This window comes from Nicotiana tabacum, chromosome 14, assembly GCF_000715075.1.
Source record: "Nicotiana tabacum cultivar K326 chromosome 14, ASM71507v2, whole genome shotgun sequence".
NCBI lineage: Eukaryota > Viridiplantae > Streptophyta > Magnoliopsida > Solanales > Solanaceae > Nicotiana > Nicotiana tabacum.
The window spans coordinates 283,242-308,731 of NC_134093.1; the positions used below are offsets into that span (position 1 = coordinate 283,242).

General features: G+C 37.0%; 1 protein-coding gene across 1 annotated transcript; it reads right to left on the reverse strand.

Moving 5' to 3' along the window:
• Positions 1-494: 494 nt before the first annotated feature.
• On the reverse strand, positions 495-24,955 carry LOC107816749 (uncharacterized). The gene is made up of 7 exons (XM_075229137.1): positions 24,042-24,955; positions 14,190-14,245; positions 4,334-4,443; positions 4,081-4,240; positions 3,117-3,209; positions 2,630-2,761; positions 495-696 (listed from the first exon to the last, which is right to left on the reverse strand). The coding sequence occupies exons 1-7, from the start codon at positions 24,829-24,831 to the stop codon at positions 646-648; spliced, it is 1,392 nt and encodes a 463-aa protein (XP_075085238.1). The 5' UTR covers positions 24,832-24,955; the 3' UTR covers positions 495-645.
• Between the last annotated feature and the right edge of the window lie 535 nt (positions 24,956-25,490).

Consider the following 25,490-nt stretch of genomic DNA (forward strand, 5'->3'; position numbering starts at 1 on the left):
TGGTAGGCTATGGTGATAGAAGGTTTGAGCTGGTGGGAACGACAGTTCTCCTTTCCCATCTACAATGGTATAATATGGTGATGAAACAAAGAACAAAAGGAAGGTCAAAAAAATAAAAAAAAAACCGTTTGCATTGGCTTATTTTAATTCCTTTTAAGCCATTTTGTAGTGTTTAGATAAAGTAAAAAAGTGCTTTTATTTTTAAGCTAAAATGATAAAAATAAGTCAAGTCAAAAGTTAGAATTCCTAACTTATGACTTTTGGCTTAAAAGTCACTTACAACAAGCCCATCCAAACGGCTCTTAAGTGGCTTTATACACGTATGTATAACACAAGCCAAACATAAATCTGAAAATCATTTGGAAGAGGATTAGTTCCAATCCGAAAGAGACTAGGCAATTAAGCGGTCGTCCGCAAAATTTGAAGTGAGTAGAGTGTAATATACACATTTTCCCTTTCTTCTAGCAGTTAACATAACCTTTTACATGATAAATTTGATAATCCACTTGAAATATTCTGGAAGGTTGTTGCATACAGTACTAGTACTAGTTGTTGACCAAAGTCCTTCAGAGTATTAAAACATCATTCATCATCTTTAAAAATCATTTCATGTACGCAACAATAGTGCAAATTTAAATTAGTGATTTACGTGTACTTGTTTTCTTGTTGATGAACGATGTTACCCTCCGAGTACATCTGCAGAAGAGAAGTGGAAAACAAATCATCAAGAAGTATATAAAGAGCACATAGCGAAAAACCAACAGATAAAGGGTAAACAGCAATATCAAAACGCATTTATGAAGGAAACAAATGTAATAATAAGTCATTCAATACTATGAAGGTAATAAGAACCATATTCTATTTTAAAGGGTCTATTGGAAACAACCTCTCTATCCTCACAAGGTAGGGGTAACCCTCCCCAGACCCCACAGTGTGGGATATTACTGGGTATGTTGTTGTTGTTGTTATTATTCTATTTTAAAGGTTAACTCAAGCAATAATAGCAGCAGATAACCTAGGAGATAAGCATTGCACAGTCAGGACCAGCAACCCAGACTGTTCCTGTTCTGAAGTCTCAAGAGAAGATCCAACAGGTTTTGATACCCATGGTTCAAGATACCTCTTCACGCTGCTCACTTTGGAAAGTGTGAAAAATAAAGCAACTTGCCAGAGGTTGAAGAGGCGAGAGTGAAATTTGTGTTGAATAAGAATTTCTTAGAGCCTTTAGGAACTCTTCCGCTGTGTGTTATTGGGTTTGAAAGGAACAAAAAGAAAACAGGAAATGGGGATGGGAGTAATCACACAACAAGGAACACTGCTCCAACGAAACAACCAAGTCACTAGCATAAAGCCATCTTAAAGGTTCCATAGCTCTTTGGAGTTCTAACTCGAGTGATAACGGAATCTTCAGTCCCTTTATAGTTTCCCATTTCTTAAACCTTCGTATTTGCAAAAAAGTTTCAGTCTTTTCTTCTTTGAATTTTGCAATTTTAGAAACTCATCAGTTTAGCCTCGAGGAAATATTTTCTGGAAGTCCACCAAAAAAAAGGATTAGAAGAGACAGAAGGGAGGTATAGAACATGGGGACAGACTTTAACTAAGAGCCTCTACCAAAGCCTGACATTTGTTTGGTTTTTCTCTTCCGAAAAAAGTGAGGTTGGAAACATTTCGGAAAAATGTTTTCCAATTTCCCCATGTTAGCTTGGCTTAAATGTTTTGGAAAACATTTCCTTATGAACACATTTTCCTCTAATTTCCGAAAAATTACTTCAAGAGCAAGAGGGAAAACATTTCCTGAAACTATCCAACAGATGGTTTTAACCCTCCCTCCCCCCCCTGCCCACCACCCAACCCCTTAGGTCCCCCCAAAGCCCCCACAGTCACCCCTACTTCAACCCCTCTCCAACCCCCACCTCCATATTCTTTTCCTAGATTATATATAAATGCTCTTGGGACAATATTCCCTGCTTACTAACCAAACGCCAAAATATAAGTAAGAAAACTACTTATCAAACACACCCCAAGTAAACATATCAGTTGGATAATTTTCTAACTAATCACTATCTTTAAGTAACTAGAAAATCTCCTCCTAGGGTTTTATAACACAGCTAACAACCAGGGTAGATGACTACAATTAATAGAGGAAGACCAGGGTTAAGAATAAAAACCCACCAGCCACGCCACATGACACTAAGTTCATCCAGAATTGAACTCTTTTCCTACTCCTACTAGTTACGCGCACAAAAACACAGAGACACTTGGGATGAAATAACTTCCATATTTTGCTCAAGGAGAGGACAGAAGAGAGTATAAAATTATTTTTGAAAAGAGACAGGCCCAGATTAGAGCAGGTAAATTTCCTTGAAGTGTAAAAGGGCACTGTGCACAAAACTGAGGATAGAGAATTGATGCCTTCTCCACACTGCTTGTTCAGATCTACTTTACAAGGCTGAAGGCAGAATTCTCTCTCAAAGCACAAAGAATAGGTAGAAATTTGACAGGAGTCTCCACTTCCCAACAAGAAATTGCCGCTACAATTGGAAATGTCACTCAAATAGAAGCCCAATATCAATGAGCAACAAATTCTAGATTTACCAGATAGAGAATAGAAGCAACAAACTAGGCATACCAGGCCCAGAGCTTCAGCCACACTTCTCCTGCTCTGATCACCGCACACACGTAGAAGAGTGTTCATTAGGAATTCCCTCTGATCTACTTTTAAGTGTTTCTCAAGTCCACGAGCCACCATCTCCATCTCAGGCTGTAGAAACATGCCAATAAAACAACAAATAGCATGAAATGGCCCTACACTACAGTGCAAAGTGCATCGGCCATTTAAAACACTGCTTGAAACGATCACTACATAGAGTGAATAATCTAGCTAGGATCATTGATAGCTGATTTTCTTCTTTTTTTCATATAGTAAATTATACCATCAGGCATTGGGATCAAGAATAAATTTATCAATTAGTTTTCCTGGATTTGTGTGTTTCTAATCAACTATCAATGCCGAGGCACTTTTTAAAGAATTAAAACAACACACACCATGAGAATTACACAAGCAGAGCATAAACCACACGAACATAACCGAAGTACAAAATGAAGAGAAGACGAACCGAGAACTCTTCAGGAGGAAATATCTGGTGAATTACACATATTTTAAACAGTTCCATCGCAGCTTCAGAATGCTTTCCTTGTATTTCCAAGGCCTGAAAATAAAAAGATTCTAGTAGCATCAATACAAGAAAAATATATTATATTTATGACCATCAATTAGTTCATCATGCCAACTGCTTATTTTAGAAGAAAAGCAAAGATGGAAGACAAGCTTTCTTCTTTTGTAAGACAATAATTCTCTCAATCACCAAATCCAAAACCAGATGTACTGAAGTTCACATGCCGATACATTCAACATACCAGCGGCAGTTGATGGATTGGTTGGAATTAGAAGAAACTACAGTAGTTGTTTAGTTTCCTACCTTTACATATTATACAACAGGGCTTCAAAACTGATGTTTTATTATCTCATCATAGAGGTTTCTATTTTTAAGCAAGGCTTAATTTCTTCCCTTATTAAAGGTAAAAGAGGAAGTATGGCATTGATTAGCAACTGTTTATTTGCTAGCTCCCTTTCATTTTACTAGCCATTTCAATAACATAGGGGCTTATCCCATGCACAAACGTTGTACCAACTAGTCTTGGTTATGAGTGTTCCGGGGATGAGAAAGGAAAGAGGGAGGAGAATGATAAAAAATGCTCTTGGGTTAACTTACCAAAAACAATTGTTCTTGGGTTAATTGTAAATCTCCTTTCTTGTCAAGCCTAGAACTTGAAGAGGAGGTTGGAAATTGGTAATTAGGAGGGTTTGCTGACCGATTAGGTTTTAAGAGATATCCATTTAATTCTCCTCCTCAGCTTCCAAATTCTCCCAACCATAGTTGAAGAAGAACCGATAGCTTTATCAAAAGTAGATTTATGCAGGACAACTTTATGGAAAGATTAAGGATTTTAATAACATAGCCTGCTTCAAGAAGTCCAAGGGCACAAATGAATTTAATTCCACGTGGAAGAAAAACTTACCCAAGCTTGCAAGAACTTTGACCTAGTGCGTGCAGCAACAGCTGCAGAAACCATTCTTGCAGCCCGAGTATTCTCAAGTCCAACATTATCAGCAAGCCCAGCAATGAAGTTTTGTGCTTCTTCACCACCAATTAGAACAAAAGCTGACTGATTTGCAGTGCTGCAGAAGAGCAAAGAAGCAGCAGCTATATGAGGGTAAAAAGGATGAAAAAGCAGGGCATTGAGTAATCAAGCGTCGAGCTAAGCGAGCTACCTTTCACAGTAATTAAGAACAAAGTCGATTGCCACACGATAAAGGGTATCCCGTGCATTCTCAGTATCAAATGAAACTTTCACGCCTGATACCCTCCCTATACATCGTAACTACAAATGGACCAGCATGTTAGCACAAATTGGAGCATAGCTTATAAATTATTAAAAAGTAAAAACTTTGTCAACAAGGAAAGTGGAAATGAGACAGTTCCATCTAAAATAAAAAGGCTATCTAACATGTAGTTCCACTAAAATTTTAAGTTTGAAAGAACATGGACATCTGCAAGGACAATATTATAAAGGTAAGCCATCCCACCTAATAACCTTTCTGTCTTGCCCTATGCCTTCTAAATAAAGAAGGCTATCTAACATGTACCTCCACCAAAAGAAAATAGAACTGTTCCTAGATCACTATTTTGAATTGTCAAAGTCTTGAAATTGACAAAGACTAAGAGCCCATTTGGTTAGCTGAATTTAAGTAGCTTTGAAGCACCAAGTGCTGAAAGCATTTTCCAAGTGTTAGCTGAATTTATGAGTAAGCAGTTACGTGTGTTGTGTTTGACTGAAAGTGCTAAGCTTAACAATCGATGTGTTTGGTGAAAAAGAATACTGATAAGTATTTTTCTGCTAAAATGATTGAAATATGAGCTTATTATTGCAACCTTTTTAATTTTAAAGTAACAGAAAGTTGGATCTCAATTCACTTTATACTATAAATCTGTAGTTAAGTTTTATATATCAACAATTTCTAATTTTTTACACCATTAAATTAAGCTACTAATTATCAATTATTTTACACGTTTTCACATAGTTTTATCTCGTGGCAGTATTACATGAAATTAGGACCTCTTCTTTCTGTTTGCAACGAAATTTTGACATACGAAAAATAACTACAATCACAAAAGAATAAAGTAATTTTATTAATCAATTGTGAGTACAATTATGTTTCTCCCTTGATTCTTCCTCCAAATTGTTCTCCGTGATTCGAGGGCTGAATCATCGTATTTCTCAAACTTAGGATGATGCGGACCTTCCTGAGATGTATTTGATCTCCATGAAGGTCGAGCATTATGTGGATCTTCTTCTTGAAGTATTTTATTATCAAGAAGCGCCTGGCTACATCTTGGTCTCTCTGTGAGTATCCCAATAGTTTACGGGATATTGAGATGATCTCCATTTTTTAGATCATTTTTTTAAAGGAATATGTAATCCTTTTTACAGGAATGACCTAGAGTTAGGGTAGGTAGCCTCCAAGTTAGGGTATTGGTAGAGTAGCCTCCAAGCATCCCTAATAGACTCCTAAAATTTCAAGAGTAGTGTCTTGAATGTAGGTTTTAGCCCAACTATCTTATAGGCTTGATCCATTAAAATTTCGATGTCTATACTTTCTAATTCCAGAAAGAAGATTCTCTTCTCAGAAATTTATATGTTATCTATTTCATTTGATAAAGATCCTGTCTCGAAATAACGATGTGAGCGGCTTTAATAATGAAGCAAGATCAGATCTGAAGTAGTGTCTACAAAAGAGAATATTCTAATGCAAACAAGAAGCATAGATTAATAGCCAAACGTTTTTGTTAGCAACTAGATGGAGGAAGAAAAGAAAGAAAATGGGATTTGAACTTTCAATTAGGGAGGGTACTGTGAGGATTATATAAACACATATAAGGGATAGTAATGTAAATTACTAGGCCAAACTCATCTATCTTTTAAGCAAAAAAGCCATAAGTTCTCCAACTTATAGCTTTTGGCTTGTTTTCGAAAGTTTTGGTTTAAAATCACTTTTTGTGTTTGCCAAATACCAAAATGAGTCTATGCTTTTTGGTTTGACTAGCTTTTAAGCCAATCCAAACACCCTCTAAACTGAAACCTTAAGTCTAGCTTAAAGATCCACATTCTCTAACAATCAATAAAACTGTATCCACTAGCTGCTGCCCCCCGATCCACTCTCCCAGTAATCCAAGGACAGAAGGAAAATCTACTCACAAACTACAAGTTGAAGGATAAAAGAAAAAGGAGGGAAAAAACAAGTTTTCCGAAACCTCCATCTTGTTTCTTTGTATCTTTTTTCCATTGTTGATGAATCACATTTCTTGTCCATATTTACCACAAGATTTTTCATAAGAATCTTTTGTTATTATCACAAAAAGAAATGTCAAAATTATGTACAAGTTCGAGACATGGTTACTCGTCATTTCTCAAATGTCAAAATTATGTACCAGCACTGGATTTTCTCTAAGCAAAAAAGTATATACGGTAAAAAAATTGTTTGTGCTTTACATACGTCTCACCATTCCAAATAATCCCCCCAAAAAAAATTAATGTTTTTTATGAAGTAAATTGCATTAGAAAAGGCATCAAGAAGATGCAGAATTACAAAAGGAATCAAAAGCTAGCTCCAATAAAAAAACCTACAAGGAGCTAGCATATCAAAAAACTGTAAACAATAAAAAGCTAGTTCCAAGCCATATCTATGCTAGAATCAGCGAGCTAACAATATCCAAAAAATTATCAACACTATTTACGGGATTATGAAAAGTTCATCCGAATAAATTAACTAAGCATCTAGCTTTCAGAGGGTAGGTTGGAGTTGAGATTCTATCAAAACAATTGTGATTCCTTTCTTTGCATAAGTACCACAAATTTACTGCAGCTATCATTCTCCAAATTCTTTTGATGGTTTTGTCAACTCTTGAAAAATACCAGCTAACAAAAGCTCCTTGATAGAATGAGGCATGACCCATTGCAGACCAAAATTTGAGAAGAAATTCCAAATAGCATATGTAAAAATAAGTGATTAACATTCTCAGAGTCGCTTTTTCCTAACTGAGGCGACCCGACCATCAGAAGCGATTGCATCAGCCAAGAAAACGCGAAGCGTAGAAGTGCTCGCTTCTGTTCAGAGGGGTCATTTTTAAAAAAAAAAGTTTGGGTCTTTGTTTTTATTATACAAAACAAACCCAAAGTGAAAAGACCATTCTTTCTCCTTCCCAACGTTAGCAGGTAATTTTTCTTCTTCTTCTTCTTCTTCTTCTTCTCTCTTGCCTTTTTCAGTTTTTCTCCTCCAGCGCACAGCTAGGGCAGGCGCTGGTTTTTTCCCCCCTTTTATTCTTCTTATTTATTAATTTTAATATGTATTTTAGTTTATAAAATTAATTATTATCTATATATGTTATATTTTTCAGTTTATTTGATATATATATATATATATATATATGTTATATTTTCAGTTTATTTGATTTTTTTAATGTGTATTTCAGTTTATAAAATTAATTATTTTCAGTTTATTTTATTTTTTTAATGTGTATTTCAGTTTATAAAATTAATTATTATCTATATTATATTAAAAGCACGAAAACCTTAGCAAAATATTGTTCGTCTTTTTTACCCTTCGTAAGTGGCTTTTATATTGGATAAAATTATAATTATAAGTAAAAATAACTTTTTTATCTATTTAAAAAACGAAAAGTGTCGAAATATAATATTAAGAAGATCCCAACAATTAATGTCGCTTTTTGTATTTAAGATTCGTTTACAAAATTGTCCAGCAGTTAATATTACTTTACGTATATTTTACCAAATTTACTACTGAATCCTTCTCTTACTCTATGAGTATATTCAGCCAACATAGCGAGTTATTCCACTAACTAAAGTTCTTTCTAAAAGGATCTAGGACAATACAAACAATTTGAAGCATAAATATTCTAAATTTACGCACGGCAAATTCTATAGTGTTAAAAAGGTTGGTTTCACCAACAACTAATGTTACTTCACGTTTAGAATTCTTTTACCAAAATTGTCTGCAATTGGTGTCACTTTAGGTTTAGTATTATTTTACCAAAATTGCCGGATAGAAAGCCAATTTGGAGAAATTGAACACTTTGATAAACAAGACTCTATTCCACATTCTTAAATACTTGATGTTGGCAACACGAAATTGCGAGTGATTTGAGGTAAATTTTTTAACCTTTAAGCTATTTTTGAAGTGATGTATTTTCATTGTTTTTAGTGTATCCTTCAAAAACAATTACAAATCAAAATATTTTCGATTGTGATTTTTGTATACGATGTCTCATATATGATTACAATTTAAAATTGGCTTATTTATAAAATTTGTACACATTGTTTGAATTATTGCATTCCAAAATATATTAAAAAAAAAGTGATTAAACATTTTAACTCATATTAATTAAACATCTTCATAATTCAAGAGTAATTTTATCCTATATTTTGTAACTATAATTACTATTGCCTGATCAAGTAGAATTGACTGTGTTATTTATATTGCATGTGCTATTTAAGAATAGAAGTTGGCAATTGGCGTCCCCACATCCAATCAAAAACTTATCAATTTCATTTGTCAAGTAAATAATTATCTAATAAAAATAATTCTCTCTTTATTTCTATTTAAGTTTTTAATTTTTGTTCAATTGTAACATATTATTTATTTTATATTATCTCAGCATATCATCGTGCTCAATTCCCCCCCAAAAAAGATGGTTTTGATTAGCCAGTTCTATATTGAAGACAAGCATTCCACAAAAGCAACGGTCGCTTCTTGAGGGTTCAATCGGAATTGATAAGAAGTGAAGTAAGATTGTCGACAAGAGGGGGTTGCTCAGATGATCAGTACTTCTCAACTACAACCTCAAGGTCGTGGTTCGAGTCACCAAAGGAGCAATAGCTCAAACAAAGGGGGATAAAAAGGAAATAAAAGGGGAAGGGAATAAAAAAAAAAGAGGGAAGATTGCCTCATTTTTAAAACGTTATGATTATTTATCTTGGTCTTAGACAAGGTGGTACTTTATTTCAAAATTCACATCATATTTTGAATTCAGAAGTTAAATTTTTTTCTTAATACTTTGTTCAGTTTACCTTATTGGAGAAAGCTCTCCCTCTAATAAATAATTTGTTTACCTCATAAAAATAAATCCCTCTTTCTTTCTATTTAATTGTTTAATTTTTGTTCAATTTTAACATATTATTTATTTTATTTTATTTCAACATATCATCTCGCCCGATTCCCAAAAAAAGTTGTTTTTGATTCTTCAATTCCTTATCGAAAACGAGCATCCCACGAAAGCAACGACTGTTTTGCTGCGGGTTGAATCGGAATTGATAAGAAGTGAGATAAAATTGCCTTGTTTTTTAAGCGTCATGATTATCTATCTTGGTCTCAAACAAGGTGGTACTTTGTTTCAAATTTCAAACTAAATTTTGAATTTGTAAGTTTTTTTTCTTAGTACTTTGTTCAGTTTAGTTGATTGGAGAAAGCTCTTTGACCAAAGAGTAAGTAAACAAGGATATTGTGGACTGCATATTGAAAAGACTTCTCAAGAAACTTTAACTTATGAAAATACTGCAAATTATGTGATTTGGAGGATAATAAGTTGTTCAGTTTGAATTATAAATTATTCAATTATTTTGAATACACGTTAACACTCATTTCCATTCCATTTAAATAAATGTCACATTTATTTGACGTCAATTGCTATTATAAAATTCATTCTTAAGATATACAATTTATTTTATTAATAAGCTTAGCTAACACGTGCAACGCACGTACACTGAAACTAGTATATATATAAGAACTGCGCTTCACTTCAATGAAGCGTGCGCTTCGCTTTTGAAGTGAAGCGAGCCCCTGTCGCTTTTTTGCGCTTCTCGCTCTCAAAAACACGGGTCCATGTGAAACATGCCACTTTTGTGGTTGTCTGGTCTCAAAACGTGTTTCCAAAGCCAGTCCACTAGCATACCATTTTGTGAGCATAAGCGGTTGTAGCTATCTTTGACAGTGAACTTTCGTTCCTTACAACTCCCCCACATGATTTTTAGCATGTTTGGCCAAACCTTTTTCTTCGCAAAAAGTGCTTTTCCTCCCCAAAGTTAAGGTGTTTGGCCAAGCCTTTTGAAGGAAAAAAAGTGCTTCTGAATAGAAGCAGAAGCAATTTTTGAAAAGAAAAAAGTAGCTTCTCCCTAGAAGCAATTTTGAGAAAAATACACTTACAAGCACTTTTTAAAAGCTTGGACAAACACTAATTGCTGCTCAAAAGTGCTTTTCAAATTGATTAGCAAAACACAAACTGCTTCTCACCAAAAGTAGTTTTTTGTAAAGCACTTCTCAAAATAAGTAGATTTTAGAAGGTTGGCCAAATGATTTTATTTGTCATATTGGTGCTCTAGAGTACTCCAGCCACCCAGAATTTCTAGGAGTGTAAGAAGATCATCGATTTCCCAGTCCTGGAAGTTCCTTATGAATAAAGGATTCCAGTTGTTGCCCTCCCTTTTGGTTGCTGGCTATCTTATATAAACATGGATAAAACTCCTTTAGTATTATGTTGCCAAGCCACCTGTCCTCCCAAAATCTAACGTGAAGACTATACCAACTTTGAATGAAATAGTCTGGAAAAATTCATTTCCAAACCCGTACCCCATGAGAAGTTGTGCATTTCCTGGTAAACCAATTATTCTGAGCTCCATATTTGGCACCTATGACAATTCCAATATCCTTTCTCATTTTGCCCATATCTCCACAACCATTTCATTATGGACAAAATGACATGCTTTTCTTTCTCTATTAATCTCTTAATCTCCAACTCGTTGTTACTTAATCCACTATACTAGGAAATATCTACTCTCGTTGGTGCCTTCATGTTCCCAGTATTCTTCCACACACACCCTCCCTTGCATCCTCTTCAAGGAACTCCAAATGAATAATTTCACAATTAAAAGTATAAGCCATATGTCTCCGCCATATCATCCTGGCCATCCCTTCTTAAATAACTTATCACCCTAGCTTCCCTATCATTTACCATAACAAGCAATTCTGGGTTGTTAAGATTAGGAAATTATTAATAGGGCAAGAGCTCATTTTGTAAATATAAGAAGGTTTAGAATCCCTATTATTGAGTAAATAGGAATAGAAATTACTAGGATTACTTTCCTTTCCTTGTTAGGATTACTAGTAAACACGGTATAAATCCCAACAAGCTTGAGCGAATAATCAAGCAATCCATTTTATCATTCTATGATTGAGAAAATAATTGTTCTTCATGACAATGGTACTTAGGAGATAGTTTATTTACCATCAGTCGAAACAACAATTGGATGTCTCGGGGTGTCTAATATCAAGGTGGGTGCCGATTGAAAGGTTGTTTGTCTGAAAGCTAGACTAGTAGCCAAGGGATGTACTCAGATTTATGGTCTTAATTTTGGTGATACTTTTTCTCCAATAGTGTAGATTGCATCTGTTCGCCTCCTTATTTTTGTGGCAGCCATGTTTCCTTGGCCCCCTCATGAGTTGGATATCAATAATGCATGCCTTCATGCCGAATTTGTTAAGGTCTACATGGAGTAACCACCAGGATTTGTTGCACAGGGAAGTTTGGATTAGTATTGTCGATCTCTTTATGGACTTAAGCAATCACCAAGGTTATGGTTCGGTCATTTTACATTGTTGTCCACCATTTGGCATGCTTCGAAGTGAAGCTGATCACTCCATACTTTATAAACGTTTTCATAATGACAAGCATATACTCTTGGTTATTTATGTGGATGATATTGTTATAACAGGTGCTGATTATGAAGGCATTATTCATGTTAAGCAGCAAGTTGGCAGTGAACCAATGTCCAAAGCATATTTTCTCTATGAAATGAAAATTCAACAATTCAACTATGGGATAAACTAACTAATTCCTAGGCATTGAGGTGGTGCAATCCAGTAGTTGAATTTTCATTTCATAGAAGAAATACATTCTGCACATATTAGAAGAAACTAGCATGTTAAATTGCAAACCTGTTGATACTCCTATGGACTCGAACGTTACAATTGTTCCAGGATACGGGAGCTTTTGATGAATCTAAGTCGTTATCACAGACTAGTTGGCATCTCAATAATCTTATGATCACACGACCAGACATTTCATTTGTTGTTAGTGAGTTTAGCAATTTCTCCAAATTACATGTGACAATCATTGAGATGCAGTCATTCATATATTCCGATATATCAAAGTTTCACCAAAGCAAGGTCTCTTGTATGATTGGCTATTCTGATGTAGACTGCGCAGGATATCCTTCATACATATGGTCCACATCATGGTACTACGTTTTAAATGGAGGAAATGTAATATCTTGGAAAAGCAAAAGGCAAGATGTATTAGCTAGATCAAGCACATAGGCAGAATACTAAGTAATGGTTTTAGCTACATGTGAGTTTATACGGCTAAAACAACTTCCCTAAGAGTTGAGGTGTGGTGGAAATGCACCCACGGAATAAAGATATGCAATACACATTACTTCAAATCTAGTTTTCACGAAAGAATGATGCATATAGAAGTTGATTGTCATTTTATTCGACAAAAGATCGAACCGGGGTGCATTGTGACAGGTTTCGCCAACTCGAATGATCAATTAGCACATATTCTTACAAAATCATTTTGTTGCTCCATAATAGAGTATATTTTTGGTATTGCATGCTCTAACTTAAGGGGGAGTATTAAAAACTAGGAAACTAATATTGCACGAGCCCATTCCTTGTATACCTATAGGAAAGATTTGGCATCCTAATTATGGTGCGAATAGGAATAGGAATTACTTTCCTTTCCTTTTTAGAATTACTACATCAACCCCAACATGCTTGAGTGCAAATCAAGCAATTTATTCCCAACATCTCTTTGTATCGTTCTTTACAAGTGTTAAGCATCTTCCAATGTTACCCACAGGTCCTATCAAAAATTTTAAAAACATGTTATCAGTCTTACTACACAGAGAAGGAGAAGCAAGTGTAGCATTCAAAAAGTTTAAGAAGAAAAGAAAACTGAACAACCAAAAAATTGTTTAGTGTGGCTTTGACAAAAACCTTTTGACGTTGGTCTTACTTCATTATTATAATTTTTTTTCCTGAAGGGTGGTCCATTCCTCTAAGAAGAAACCTCAATGAGTGGGGACTCAAGGACTACAGGCAGTTGATAATGCCCCTCCTCTCTTACTACACAAAGAAGGAACAAGAAGAGTGGCATTCAAAAAGGTTAAGAAGAAAAGAAAACAAAAGAACCAAAAAGATTGTTTAGTGTGGCTTTGACAAAAACCTTTTGACGTTGGTCTTACTTCATTATTATAATTTTCTTTCCTGAAGGATGGTCCATTCTTCTAAGAAGAAACTTCAATGAGTGGGGACACAAGGACTACATGCAGTTGATAATGCCCTCCCCTCTTACTCCCATCCCTGGCAACATATTCTGGAAACCCCACGCTAACGAACTTTTCTCGGTTAAAAGTTGTAATAACTCCATCACTATTTCCTCCCAAGGCTCGACTCCTCAACCTTGGAAAGCAATCTAAAAGAGCCATGCCCCTTATAAGGTCAAATATTTCCCTTGGAATTGTAGCTTATGGAAAATGCCTCAATCTTGATAATATTCAAAAGATGGGATATGCATTATGCGCGGATGCTCTCTTTGCGAGAATGAAGATGTAAACCATTTATTCCTTCATCGCAAGGTCTCTTCCAACATCTAGAACTTCATTTTTAACATCTTATCCGCGATGCATGCGAAGATCTACTTTGGATTTCCTCCTAGCTTGGCATAAAAAATGATTGACTAGAAATTTTTCCAAATTTTGGAATTCCATCTCCGCCGCTTTGGAAGGAAAGAAATGCTAGAGTTTCTTAAGACAAAGGACAATGTAATTAAGCTTAAATTCAGTTGTATATCCTTTTTTTAGTTTTGGTGCAATATGGGTGCAGCAAACTCATTAAATAAAAAGGGGCTTCCAAACAAAATCAAGGAATTAAACAACTATGCAAACATTTCATATTTTGTAAGAAAAAGGAAATGAGAAGCCATTAACATACTGACTTGAATTATATCATCCTCCAAAATGTCCTTCCCCGTCATTCTATTGTCCAAGATGGCTGGAAAGCAAATTTGTAAACTGTGATTTAAAAGGAAAACCATAACTAACAATTATCGGGGAAGCTTGAAAACGTCAAGATCATATGTTCTTCCAATATGAAACACAATATGCAATAGTTACACGTATGACATATAAGTCACGCGAATCTAAAACCCATTCAATATGATAACTATCCTGCGACAGCAAAACTGCATTTTAAGTTAAAGCTTCAAGAATGTGGTAACTAAACTAAAGAAGCCACGACCGACTACTTATTGTCTGCTTGATATGTTCTTTAGGCTTTCATCCACACAATAATTCAACTTATAACACTCTATATGAGTGCCCAATGAGAGAACTCGCTGGATCAGAAAAAAGACAGATGACTGGCAGACGTACACATAGGGAGAGAGAGAGAGAGAGAGAGAGAGAGAGAGAGAGAGAGAGAGAGAGAGAGAGAGAGAGAAATGAGTGAAAAAGAAAGAAGATACGTATTCACCTTTGATGTTGCTAAATACCAAAAAAATGCAATTGATAAACCACCAACTAAAAGAATGAGATGAAGAAAGAACCTTCAAACAAAGACCTTTCCTCTCTTTTTTTGATAGGTCCAAAACAAAGATCGTTCTTCAATTAATAAAACCGAACCCGTACAAACCTATTCTTGAATTGCCAAATGCCAATCACAGACAAAAGATCAATGCACATTGTACAGGACCTAAGTCTTCATCTAACAATATTTTACTAGTTGCACGATTTAGAAATATCAGGAATAGGATTGAGCGGGGGTTTTGGGGATGTTTCTAGTCCTAAAGGGGAGGGGTCTAAGGTAATGTCTTGGGGGGAAATGGCGGCAGTTCTGAGGGAGTGGAATATCCCATGTATACAAGGGCATTTTAACACCATTACAGTCCCAGAAGAGAAAGTGAATTGTAGGGTGTAGTCAAGGGCAATGAAGGAGTTTTCGGCGTTTATTGAAAACCATTTTCTTATTGATCTTCCTTTAACAAATGCTTCTTTCATTTGGACAAGGTTGGAGGATTCTACATCTAGATTGAGACTTGATACATTTCTAGTGTCTACAATCTAGGAGCAGTCGGCCCCGACTGTGATACAGATTCCTTTCGAGGTTGACATCGGATCATTCACCTATCACGTAGGATAGAGAAAGAAGTACGAGAACTCCTTTTAGATTTGAGAACATGCAAACAAGCAGTAGAGCAAACTTTAATGAGAGTGGTTGGATGATACAGTAGCTACAATGGTGGGAAGCCCGTCTTCCAAGCCTGGAAAGGAGTTGAAGTTGCCCAAAAAAGATATAGAGGTGTGGAACAAGGAGATTCTAGGAAGGGTAGAGGTGAAGATGAGGCAGTCAATGAATGAGATGAGAGATTCAGAAAGGGCAGAGGAGGGGAAGGAGTTGGAGGAGCGGGAGAGAGAGAATAGGGAGTTTGATGAGGGAGCTAGCCTCTTGGCGTTAGCCCAAGAGACTAGTTGGAGAAAAACTTCAAGCATTGTGGTGGGAAAAGGGGATTCGAATACAAAACTCTTACACATTATAGCAATTACTAATAGGAGGAGGAATTACATAGAGTAATAGATAATAATGGAGTAATGCATGAGTGGGAAGAGGGAGTAAAAGTGGCAATTGCAGACTATTATGAGTGTTTTTCAAACAGGAAGCGAATTGGAGGCCTAATCTAGGGGGTGTGGGGTTTAACCAAATAGGAGAAGATAACAAGGACTGGTTGGAAGGGCCATTGGGGAAGGAAGCAAAAAGTACCAGGTGTTTTGTGCAAATTGCATCTTGAGAAGGCCTATGAATATGATCATGGATAGCCTTATATGAAGCATGCCTCACACATGACACCTCAACACAAGGAGTATACCAACAGTGATTAGGTGTTACATGTACTAAACACCTACTTTACATTGTATAGTAGCAGCTAATATATACAATATGGTTTTATCTATTTTTGGACTTGCCTAGGTCCAGCCTAACAATATTTAAGGAATAGGAAAGCTGGTGTTCAAACAACAACAAACCCAGTAAAATCTCACAATTAGGGTATGGGGAGAGTAGTGTGTATGCAGACCTTCGGCTCAAGGTTGAAAGCTGGTGTTATGGAGATAAAGCCCAAAAACACCACAAGGATTGCCATTCAAGGTTCAATAAAGCCCTATCAGAAACCTTTTATTTTTCCTCAATTGTACAAATACGTGAATGGCAATCCTCAATTGTACAAATACGTGAATTGTACAATTGAGGAAAAACCTTTTATTTTTATTTTCCTCTTGGTGCACTCAGGAGGTTCCTTGACGTATAGAAGGTTGGATGTCATTTGTAGTAAACGACATTTTTCTATAGGTTTTATACATTTTGGTATACTTCTTGTCTATTGTGCCCAAACAATAATATAATTATTACTTTATCTTTAAAAAAGTATGAGACTAGCGTGATAACCAAATACTCCCTCCTTTTCTTTTCTTTTTCACATTAGAAAAATATAAGAAAAAAAGCTCCCAGGCACACTTTTAGAGGCTAGAAAAGACCACTTCTTTTCCAGCATGATCTAAAAGTTTCCGGCGTCCTTTTCAGAGTTTTATTTTTAATCATTCATCAGTGATTAATCCTAAAACTTCTTTTGTTTCTTTATGGGGGAAGATAAGATTTATTTTAACTCCGGTTTCAAATCCTATGAAATTACAAGAACATATTCAAGGTCTGAAATCTGGTTCGACTTGGTTGAACGCAGCAGGAATTTGTTTAGGAGAGTCACTTTGAGTTATAAAGTCATGAAGTGGATTGTACATGTTCTGAACATGGCATCAAAGGTCCAGACATTGTCAGTCAAAAGTTGAAAAACAGAAGATCTCTTTGCACAGTTCTATGGTACACTCAAATACAACAAATATGGAAGGTACATCAGCATTATTGCTGTACAAGGAGAAAGCAGATCAGTCAAGAATGTAGAGGAGGAAGGCTGGGGAAGATAGCATTAAAGATAGAAAGATTCACAAATGCATCACACATGATAATACAGAATGTCTCTTGTGCTCCCATCGATTCTCCTTTAATTGAAGGAGTCAGGGTCAACAAATGGTCAACAGCAGGGACTAAAGCCTCGCCGATAAGAACTCAAAAATCCAGAATCGTAATCTCTGGAAGCTCTGAAACAACATACAGAGATATTCTGGGGAGAAGTATCATTGGTAGATTCAACAATCCTTTACAGGACACCCCAACATTCAATGATGTCCGGAGATGGGTCACCTCAGTCTGGAAGACGGCACACGGAATCAATGTCTATGAGATGAATGATTCTTACTTTCTGTTTGAACTTCCGACAAGGAAAGCTGCTGAACATATTCTTACAGGTGAATGGAGTTGGAAAAAGGTGGACGATGAGTCTTGATTGGTGGTCTCCTACAGTCAGATGTTGGCCAAATACAAAAAGAAGCTGAGTCTGGATTAGTCTGTTAGGGCTTCCTCTAAACCTATGGTCTCAAAAGGTCTTTCAAGAAATCAGAAACTTTTGTGGCGGATGGATTGAAACAGAAGAAGTAACCAGCTTGCGAAATCATATGAGATGGGCTAGGATCAAAGTGAAGGGAGATGGAGAAAATGTTCCAAAGGTAGTGGAGGTTGAAAGCGATGGGTATATTTACACCATTCCGATCTGGTGCGAGATTCCGGCAACAGTGGGGGTTGGCGATAGGTTTGGTGATAAAAGTACCGTTGCAGCTATAGAGTCTAGGGTCAGCAGACTCTATAAAGAGGGGGGTGAGAGTACTGGGTTTTCTCACCAAACCCTAGATCATGTGGGCACATCGAAGGATGCAAAGAATCTCAAATTAAAGATATATGAGGAGGCACGTGATATTTTAAACCCACAAATACCTGATCCTATTCTTATTCACAATTTTACTTTGGGCCGAATGCAGCCAGGCCCAATTGATCCTATAATAATAAGTGAGATCCAAGGCCCAATGGACATAATTTATGGACCAGATCCCATGATTCTTGAATTACAAACACACCACACAAGATATCTGCAGAATGTTCGAGTATTCCCGTGGAGAACAACACAGAAAACATCGAAAACCAAATCCAACTTGCTCTCAACTTCAACTCTTCAGAGATAGACGAAGATCAGATCGAAGGTGGTTCCATGATGATTACAAGCATAGAAGAAGTAGAGATTCCTCACCAAAGTGACCAGCAGACTTCAAATATGCAATTGATTAAAGTTACAAGGGAACAACCATGGGTGTTGGAATATGCAGAGCCAATCAATGTCCAACCACAAGATGATAAGATGGATGCAACTCTCTGGGTACATAGCAATATAATTAGATTGAGTAACAAATTTGGAGTTGATTTTAAAGGGTGCGAAAAAGAGGCTTTTGCTCTTTTCAGGAAAATTTATAGCAGGAGGAAGAATAACAACCCAGTTCTCCAATGCCAGAGACTCCTCCAAATCCGAGATGGAAAGGTACACAGGAACTCAAAAGTCTTGTTAAGTTTAATGTCAATTTCAAAAGCAATGGGGACAGAAACAGGGGGAAGCTACAATCAGTTGTTGATCCATGAAGATAAATATAATCTTATGGAATGTTAGGGGAATAAACAATAGGGGGAAAAGGAGCACGTTACAGAGTTTGATACACATGTGGAAAGCTGATATTTACTGTTTACAAGAAGCTAAGGTCGAAGGGGATATAGATGAATATGTGAAGCAACTCTGGGCCAATAGATGGATGAAGTATGAATGTTTACCGGCAAGTGGTACTAGAAGGGGGATTCTAATGATGTGGGGCAGTCGAGTTTGGAAGGGGGAAGTCACATGCACTGGAATTAATTCCTTAACTTGTAATTTCATTGCAATGACTCAAGATTTTTCATGGCATCTAACAGGTGTATATGCCCCAAACAGCAGAAGAGAAAGGCAAGGTATGTGGAGAGAAATCGGAGCAGCCAGGGGCCTTTGTGGAAATCTTTGGGTGGTATGTGGCGATTTTAATACCCCCAGGTTCATCTCAGAAAAGAAGAACTGCACTACGGTCACCAGGGATATGATTGAATTCTCAAATTTCTTAGATGACATGGAGCTTGTGGATCACCCACTAAATGTAGGTCTACATACATGGAATTGGGGGCAGTCAAGATTCTTCTTCCAAAATTGACAGATTCCTCATCTCAATTTAATGGGATGAGGAATTCAAGAGTGTTAAGCAGTCCATGTTGCAGCGGGTTGTTTCAGACCATTTCCCTCTATCACTGCAATGTGGGAATTGGGACCATAACAAATCCTACTTTAAATTCGAAAGCTGGTGGTTAAGAGTTGAGGGTTTCAATGAGCAAGTGAAGATCTGGTGGGACTCTTTTGAGGTGGATGGCAGACCAGACTACATTTTGGCTAGTAAACTAAAAGCTCTGAAAAGGAAGCTTAAGGAGTGGAATTTAACAAAGCATAGGAACCTTGAGTCCAATAAGATCAATATTCTCAATCAAATATCAGAACTGGATTTAATACAGGAAAAGAGGAGTCTGAATGAAGAGGAAGCACAGTTAAAAACTAATCTATTCATGGAATTTGAAGAGGTTGCAAAAAAAGAAGAGATAGCTTGGAGACAAAGGTCTAGAGCCCTGTGGCTGAAAGAAGGAGACAAGAATACTAAATTCTTCCAAAGGACAGCCAATGCACATAAGAGGTACAACAATATTGATCAGCTAGTGGTTAATGGTGTAACATTGGAGGATCCAACTGCAATTAAAGGGGAGATAATCAGGTTTTACCCACAGCTCTTTACTGAATCAGAAGCATGGAGACCAAATTTCAACATGATTGATGGCCCTGAAATCACAGAACAAGAGAAACGACTCCAAAGGCCTTTTGAGGAGCAGGAGGTACATGAATGCATTAAACTTTAAGCTATTGATAAAAGTCCAAGGCCTGATGGTTTCAGTATGGGTTTTTACTCCAAATGTTGAGAAATCATCAAGGGAGATATAATGCAAACCATCCAGAATTTCGACAATCAGGAATACTTTAAAAAAAGTCTAAATGCTAGCTTCATAGCTTTGATTCCAAAGAAAATGGTGCAAAATAGTTAAAAGGACTACAGGCCAATCAATTTGATAGGTGGTGTATATAAAATCACCTCCAAACTCCTGTCAGAAAGGCTCAAATCAGTGATCTCAAAATTGATTGGCAAACATCAAATGACTTTCATCAAAGGAAGACAAATAATGAATGCTACTCTTATTGCCAATGAGTGTGTTGATTCTAAAATGAAGGAAAAGTAGCCTGGAGTCCTGTGCAAACTAGACATAGAAAAAGCCTTCGATCATGTGAATTGGGACTTCTTGACAAATATGTTGAAGAAGATGGGTTTTGGTACAAAGTGGATTAACTGGATCAGATTTTGCATAAGCACAGCAAGATTTTCAGAAGGTTTCCCATCATACGGGGGGGGTCTAAGACAGGGGGATCAATTATCCCCTTTCCTATTTATTATTGCTATAATAGGACTGAATAATATATTTCAAACAGCCCAACAGAACAACTGGATCAGGGGATTCAAGGTTAGCAACAGACAAGGGGGAAGTTTGGAGATCACTCATCTCCTTTATGCAGATGATGTAATCATTCATTGTGATGCTGAGACAGATCGGATAAGGATGTTAAGAGTAGTCTTTTGAAGGGATATCAGGACTCCACATAAACTGGAGGAAAAGTTTAATATATCCGGTTAATGAATATATAAAACTAGAAAGTTTCATCTAGTGAATTGGCAGACAGTCACTTCCCCAAAGAAGTGGGGTGGACTTGGAGTCAAAGATCTCAGGGTATTCAACAGAGCTTTGCTGGGGAAGTGGTTGTGGAGATTCAGGATAGATGAGCATGCTCTATGGAGGGAGATCATAGCAGAAAAGTACGATTCCACGGGAGGGGGTTGAAGGACCAAGGCAATCACAGCACCGTTCGGGTGTGGCATGTGGAGGAACATCATGAAGAACTGGGAAGCTTTCTATGGCAACATCACTTACAGGGTGGGAGATGGAAGGAGAATCAGCTTTTGGAATCACAGGTGGTGTGGAGAGGATACTCTGAGGGTCTCTTTCCCCCACGTCTTCAGAGTTTCAAACCAGAAGGAATTGATGGTCCAACAAATTCGCAAGGAGCATGAAGGGGGATAGTATGGGACCTCTCTTTTAGAAGGAACATGCAAGATTGGGAGATTGCGGAGCTCCAAAATTTGTTGGCACTGCTATACGGGCAAGACATGCCCCATCCATCTTACGATTCTTGGAGATGGGGATTGCGTGGCGATGGCTTGTTCACCGTAAAATCCTTTTACCAAAGTATGTTGGTGAGAGAGAAGGCTACTTTTCCATACTCATCGATCTGGATTCCTAAGGCGCCCACGAAGGTGTGCTTCTTCGCATGGCTAACAGCGAGGGGAGTGATCTTGACATCTGAAAATCTGCGAAAGAGAGGAATTACACATGTTAGTTGGTGCTACATGTGTAAAAGTTTAGGGGAAGAAGTTGATCATCTTATGCTGCATTGCCCTGTGTCCTGGGGTTTGTGGAGGGCAATCCTGAATCGTTTTGGTGTTCAATGGGTGATGCCAAACACTGTAAAGGAAATAGCTGGACCGGTTTCCGTAGAAGAAGCAAGCAAAAGGCGTGGAAGATCGCCCCGATAGCTCTCATGTGGTTAGTCTGGGGAGAGAGAAATATGAGAGTTTTTGAGGGGATTGAGTCTCTGTTTTCACATCTTAAGAATAGTCTTTTATCTTTGATCGTTTTTTGGTGCTCACATATAGCCCCTACTTGTGTAGAAGATTGGGCGTCATTTGTAGAGAATCATGTTCTGATATAAATTCTCTACTTTTTTGTATACTTCTTGTATGCGGGAGTTTTTTCTCCCTTTTGATTAATACAATTTACCTTATCAAAAAAAAAATAGAAGGCCACCTTCAATGAAGTTTGGTCTATCCAAGGGTGGAATCTCACCTTAGGAAGTTATTGAATGATTGGGAAATCATTAGAATTGCAGACTTCTACAACACAATCAACCAATTCACAGGTGTCACTCAGAATGATGACAAGGTCTGGTGGCTAGGACACAAGTCAGGTAGTTTCTCTGTTAAAACTTCTTATCAAGCGCTCACTCAAAACCAACGTTATAACTGAGTTTTGGCCCTAGAAGCATATTTGGAAAGTAAAGATTCCTTTTAAAGTGGCATGTTTTGTTTGGTTGGTAGCTAGAAAGGCTTGTTTAACAGAGGATAGGGTCTACCACTCTGTTCCAGATGTCATCTATGTGGAAGGGAGGCAGAAACTATTAATCACCTTTTCTTACATTGTTCAGTGACAATACAAGTTTGGAATATATTTCTAGCACTAGCAGGGGTACACTGGGTCATGCCAAACAACACAAAGGAAATGTTGTCATGCTGGAATAAAGGGAGTAGTCCCTTAGCTCAGAAGAATAGATGGGATTTCATATGGTGGTCTATTTGGAAAGAAAGGAACTCAAGGTGTTTTGAAGACGAGAGCAGCTCAATTCAGAAGACAAAAATGGACTTTTTGTTGTTGTTTTATTTTTGAAGTAAGGTGGATTATACAAAGGATCCAGAAGCTATAATAGATATTCTAGGATCCTTGTAATAGGTAGAAATTTTAGATGTATATTTTGGTACAACCTCCTGTAATTATGGCCAGCACAACCTTTGTGCCTTTTGAATATATAAAACTGTTATCATCTCAAAAAATCTATCTTTTTTGGAGAATGCATACAAACCTATTGTATGGAGCAAGAATTACCGGAACGCCACTTTGTTGGCACCAATCTATATTTAGAAACTTGTTAACTTTAAACTTGCACATTTTTACTCTTAATGAAATGCTCTTAATGCACTTTTAGCATGTGCCACATTTCTTTCTTAAACTTTGTGCTCATAAAATGAAACAGAGAGAGTACAACATAGTTGACTACTTTCCGATCCGTTCCATCATTCCAATCACTTGAAAGGCAACCACTCTTGCAAACTAGCATCGCGTCTTTCGGGTCTCTTGAAGGAGAAGTGTTGTAACTCTAACCAGCTGGAAAAACTTAAGTGATTATATCCCTTTTCTTTCTTGCCTTATTAAGATACACAAATAGGAGAATTTCTGTGGAAATTCACGTGAGAATCCGTTTTACTTTTCTTGCTGGGGAAGTGAGACCTTTTGAAGAGAGGCGTTGAGCATGTCATTGAGAAGGAATCTGCAAAAGTACCTGTTTGTGTGTGAAAGATGGATTAATGCCGTACCTTACACCGACAGCTTTGGCTACACCGGCAAGGACAGGAGAAATGAGAGGGGATAGAAGACCTAGATCTAGTCTTCACATGACAAGTCCTTTAGTTTTTAACTAACAGCGTTAGGCAGTAAGTTAACAAAGACAAAAAGTACTCATGTTTTTTTTAAGAATGGTTACATAAAAAGTACTCATGTTTTTATAGACGTTAAAAATTAAGTTTCTATTTTAAGGATAGATGCTCTCAAATTTAAGGACCCTTTGTATTAAAACTCACTCTTTTACAACTACCATATGCATACACGGAAAGTGTGCCAAGATTTCTAGTTCTAGTTAAAGCTTCTAGATATGACTATTAATCTATCATACTAGGAATTCATGTCTTCCATTCTTCAATGGATTAAAATGATTCATTCACTTAACTTGGAAAATATAAACAATATGATTATTAAGATGGAAAAAACAGTCACATAACTAACAATTAGCTGGAAATAAACTTACCTCGAATCAATCTATTGGCCATTCTCTGATACTCTTCTTGATTCTCTGCTCCAACTTGATCCGAACTGGAAGTCGAAACAGGCCACCATTTTGGCAACTTCTCCACCGAGCTCTTCTTCCGTCGCCTCCTCGAAAACCTAATTCGACTTCCCCAATCCCAATTGCTGTTTCTGTCTTCACTATCCAACACATTTGGTTTCTTCCTATAAACCGTCTCATTTTTGGCAACAAGTACTTCTTTTCCACCCAAACTACGGTCTCTTTTATACACTAATTCAACGTTGTTGTTTCGGTTGCTGTTCATTCGTAACCCTAGCACTAGCAGCTTAAAAATAGCCCTAAGAGTGAAAATAACTACGAAACTGGTAATTACTAGAGTACCTAGGAATTGAACGGTGGACCTTCTGCAGGAGAACAGAACTCTGCCGTTATTACTATCTATACGGATGAGAGTTTGCAAGTCTTTAATGGCGGCTCGGCTAGAATCGACGAATTCGCTGAGCTTCGAATCGAGAAGGTCCTTGACTGAATACAAGGATTTGGTAGGTAAATCATCAACAGTGAGAATGAAGTGGAGGTTTTGATCGGACGGTGGAGGAGAGGTGGTGTCTTCGGTGAGATTAGGATAGAACTTTTTAAGGAGGCGACGGCGCAGATGGCGGCGACGGGGAGGGGAGGGGGAAACTCGTCGGGAAATAACGTAGTGACGGTGGTGGTGGAAGGAACGACATCGCTCTGTGGAAGTGAAGTGAATAGACCTGGAGGGTGAGATATACAGAGAGAGGTTCATGGCATTTGTGTTAAAAGTGCAACTGCAAAAGGGAAGAGATGTATTACTTAACAAGCCAATACAAAAACATGAGAATGAGATAAAAACAAATACAAGTTAAACGCCTCTTTTCTTTGGATTGTGTTAGCTTTTAGGGAGATGCAACAAGTTAATGCTCTATTAATTAAAAATATAAGCAAAACAAAATAAGTGCATGTTTGACACATTAATTAAGAATAAAAATAAATAATGACTTCTTAGTCGACCAATATTAAGCAAGATAAAGGTACAAACCCAACCACTTAATTTGCATATCCATGTTGCGAAGCAATCTTAATTTGCATCATACGGAGAAACTTAGAAAAATTAACAAGTGCTTAAATAAAGAATAATCAAACTTCTCATATTGTTGTACTATGCCTAACAGTTGAACTCTGTTTTTAAAGAGGATTTCAACGTGATATATATAACTAATTTGGTTGTCCAATCAACCAGAAACTGGTCTAAAGAGAGATTGATCAACCTCACAAACTGTGCCCAATGTCCATTGGAGAGAAAAGATTAGACTCCCAAAGTCCCAATGATGTTATTTATGTGCAAACTTCACTTGAACAACTGAATATTTCATGTGGCCATTCAGTTAAAAGAACAGAGTGGAATTTGAGCATAAAATACGACCT

Bases quoted from the DNA above. Each gene is read 5' to 3' on its own strand.
- LOC107816749 (XM_075229137.1), bottom strand. From the start codon at position 24,831: ATGAACCTCTCTCTGTATATCTCACCCTCCAGGTCTATTCACTTCACT. The intron at 3,210-4,080 runs GTAAGTTTTTCT...TTTTATTTTCAG, and splicing joins CAAAGTTCTTGCAAGCTTGG to GCCTTGGAAATACAAGGAAA. The intron at 697-2,629 runs GTATGCCTAGTT...TCTCTTCTGCAG, and splicing joins TGGCTGAAGCTCTGGGCCTG to ATGTACTCGGAGGGTAACAT.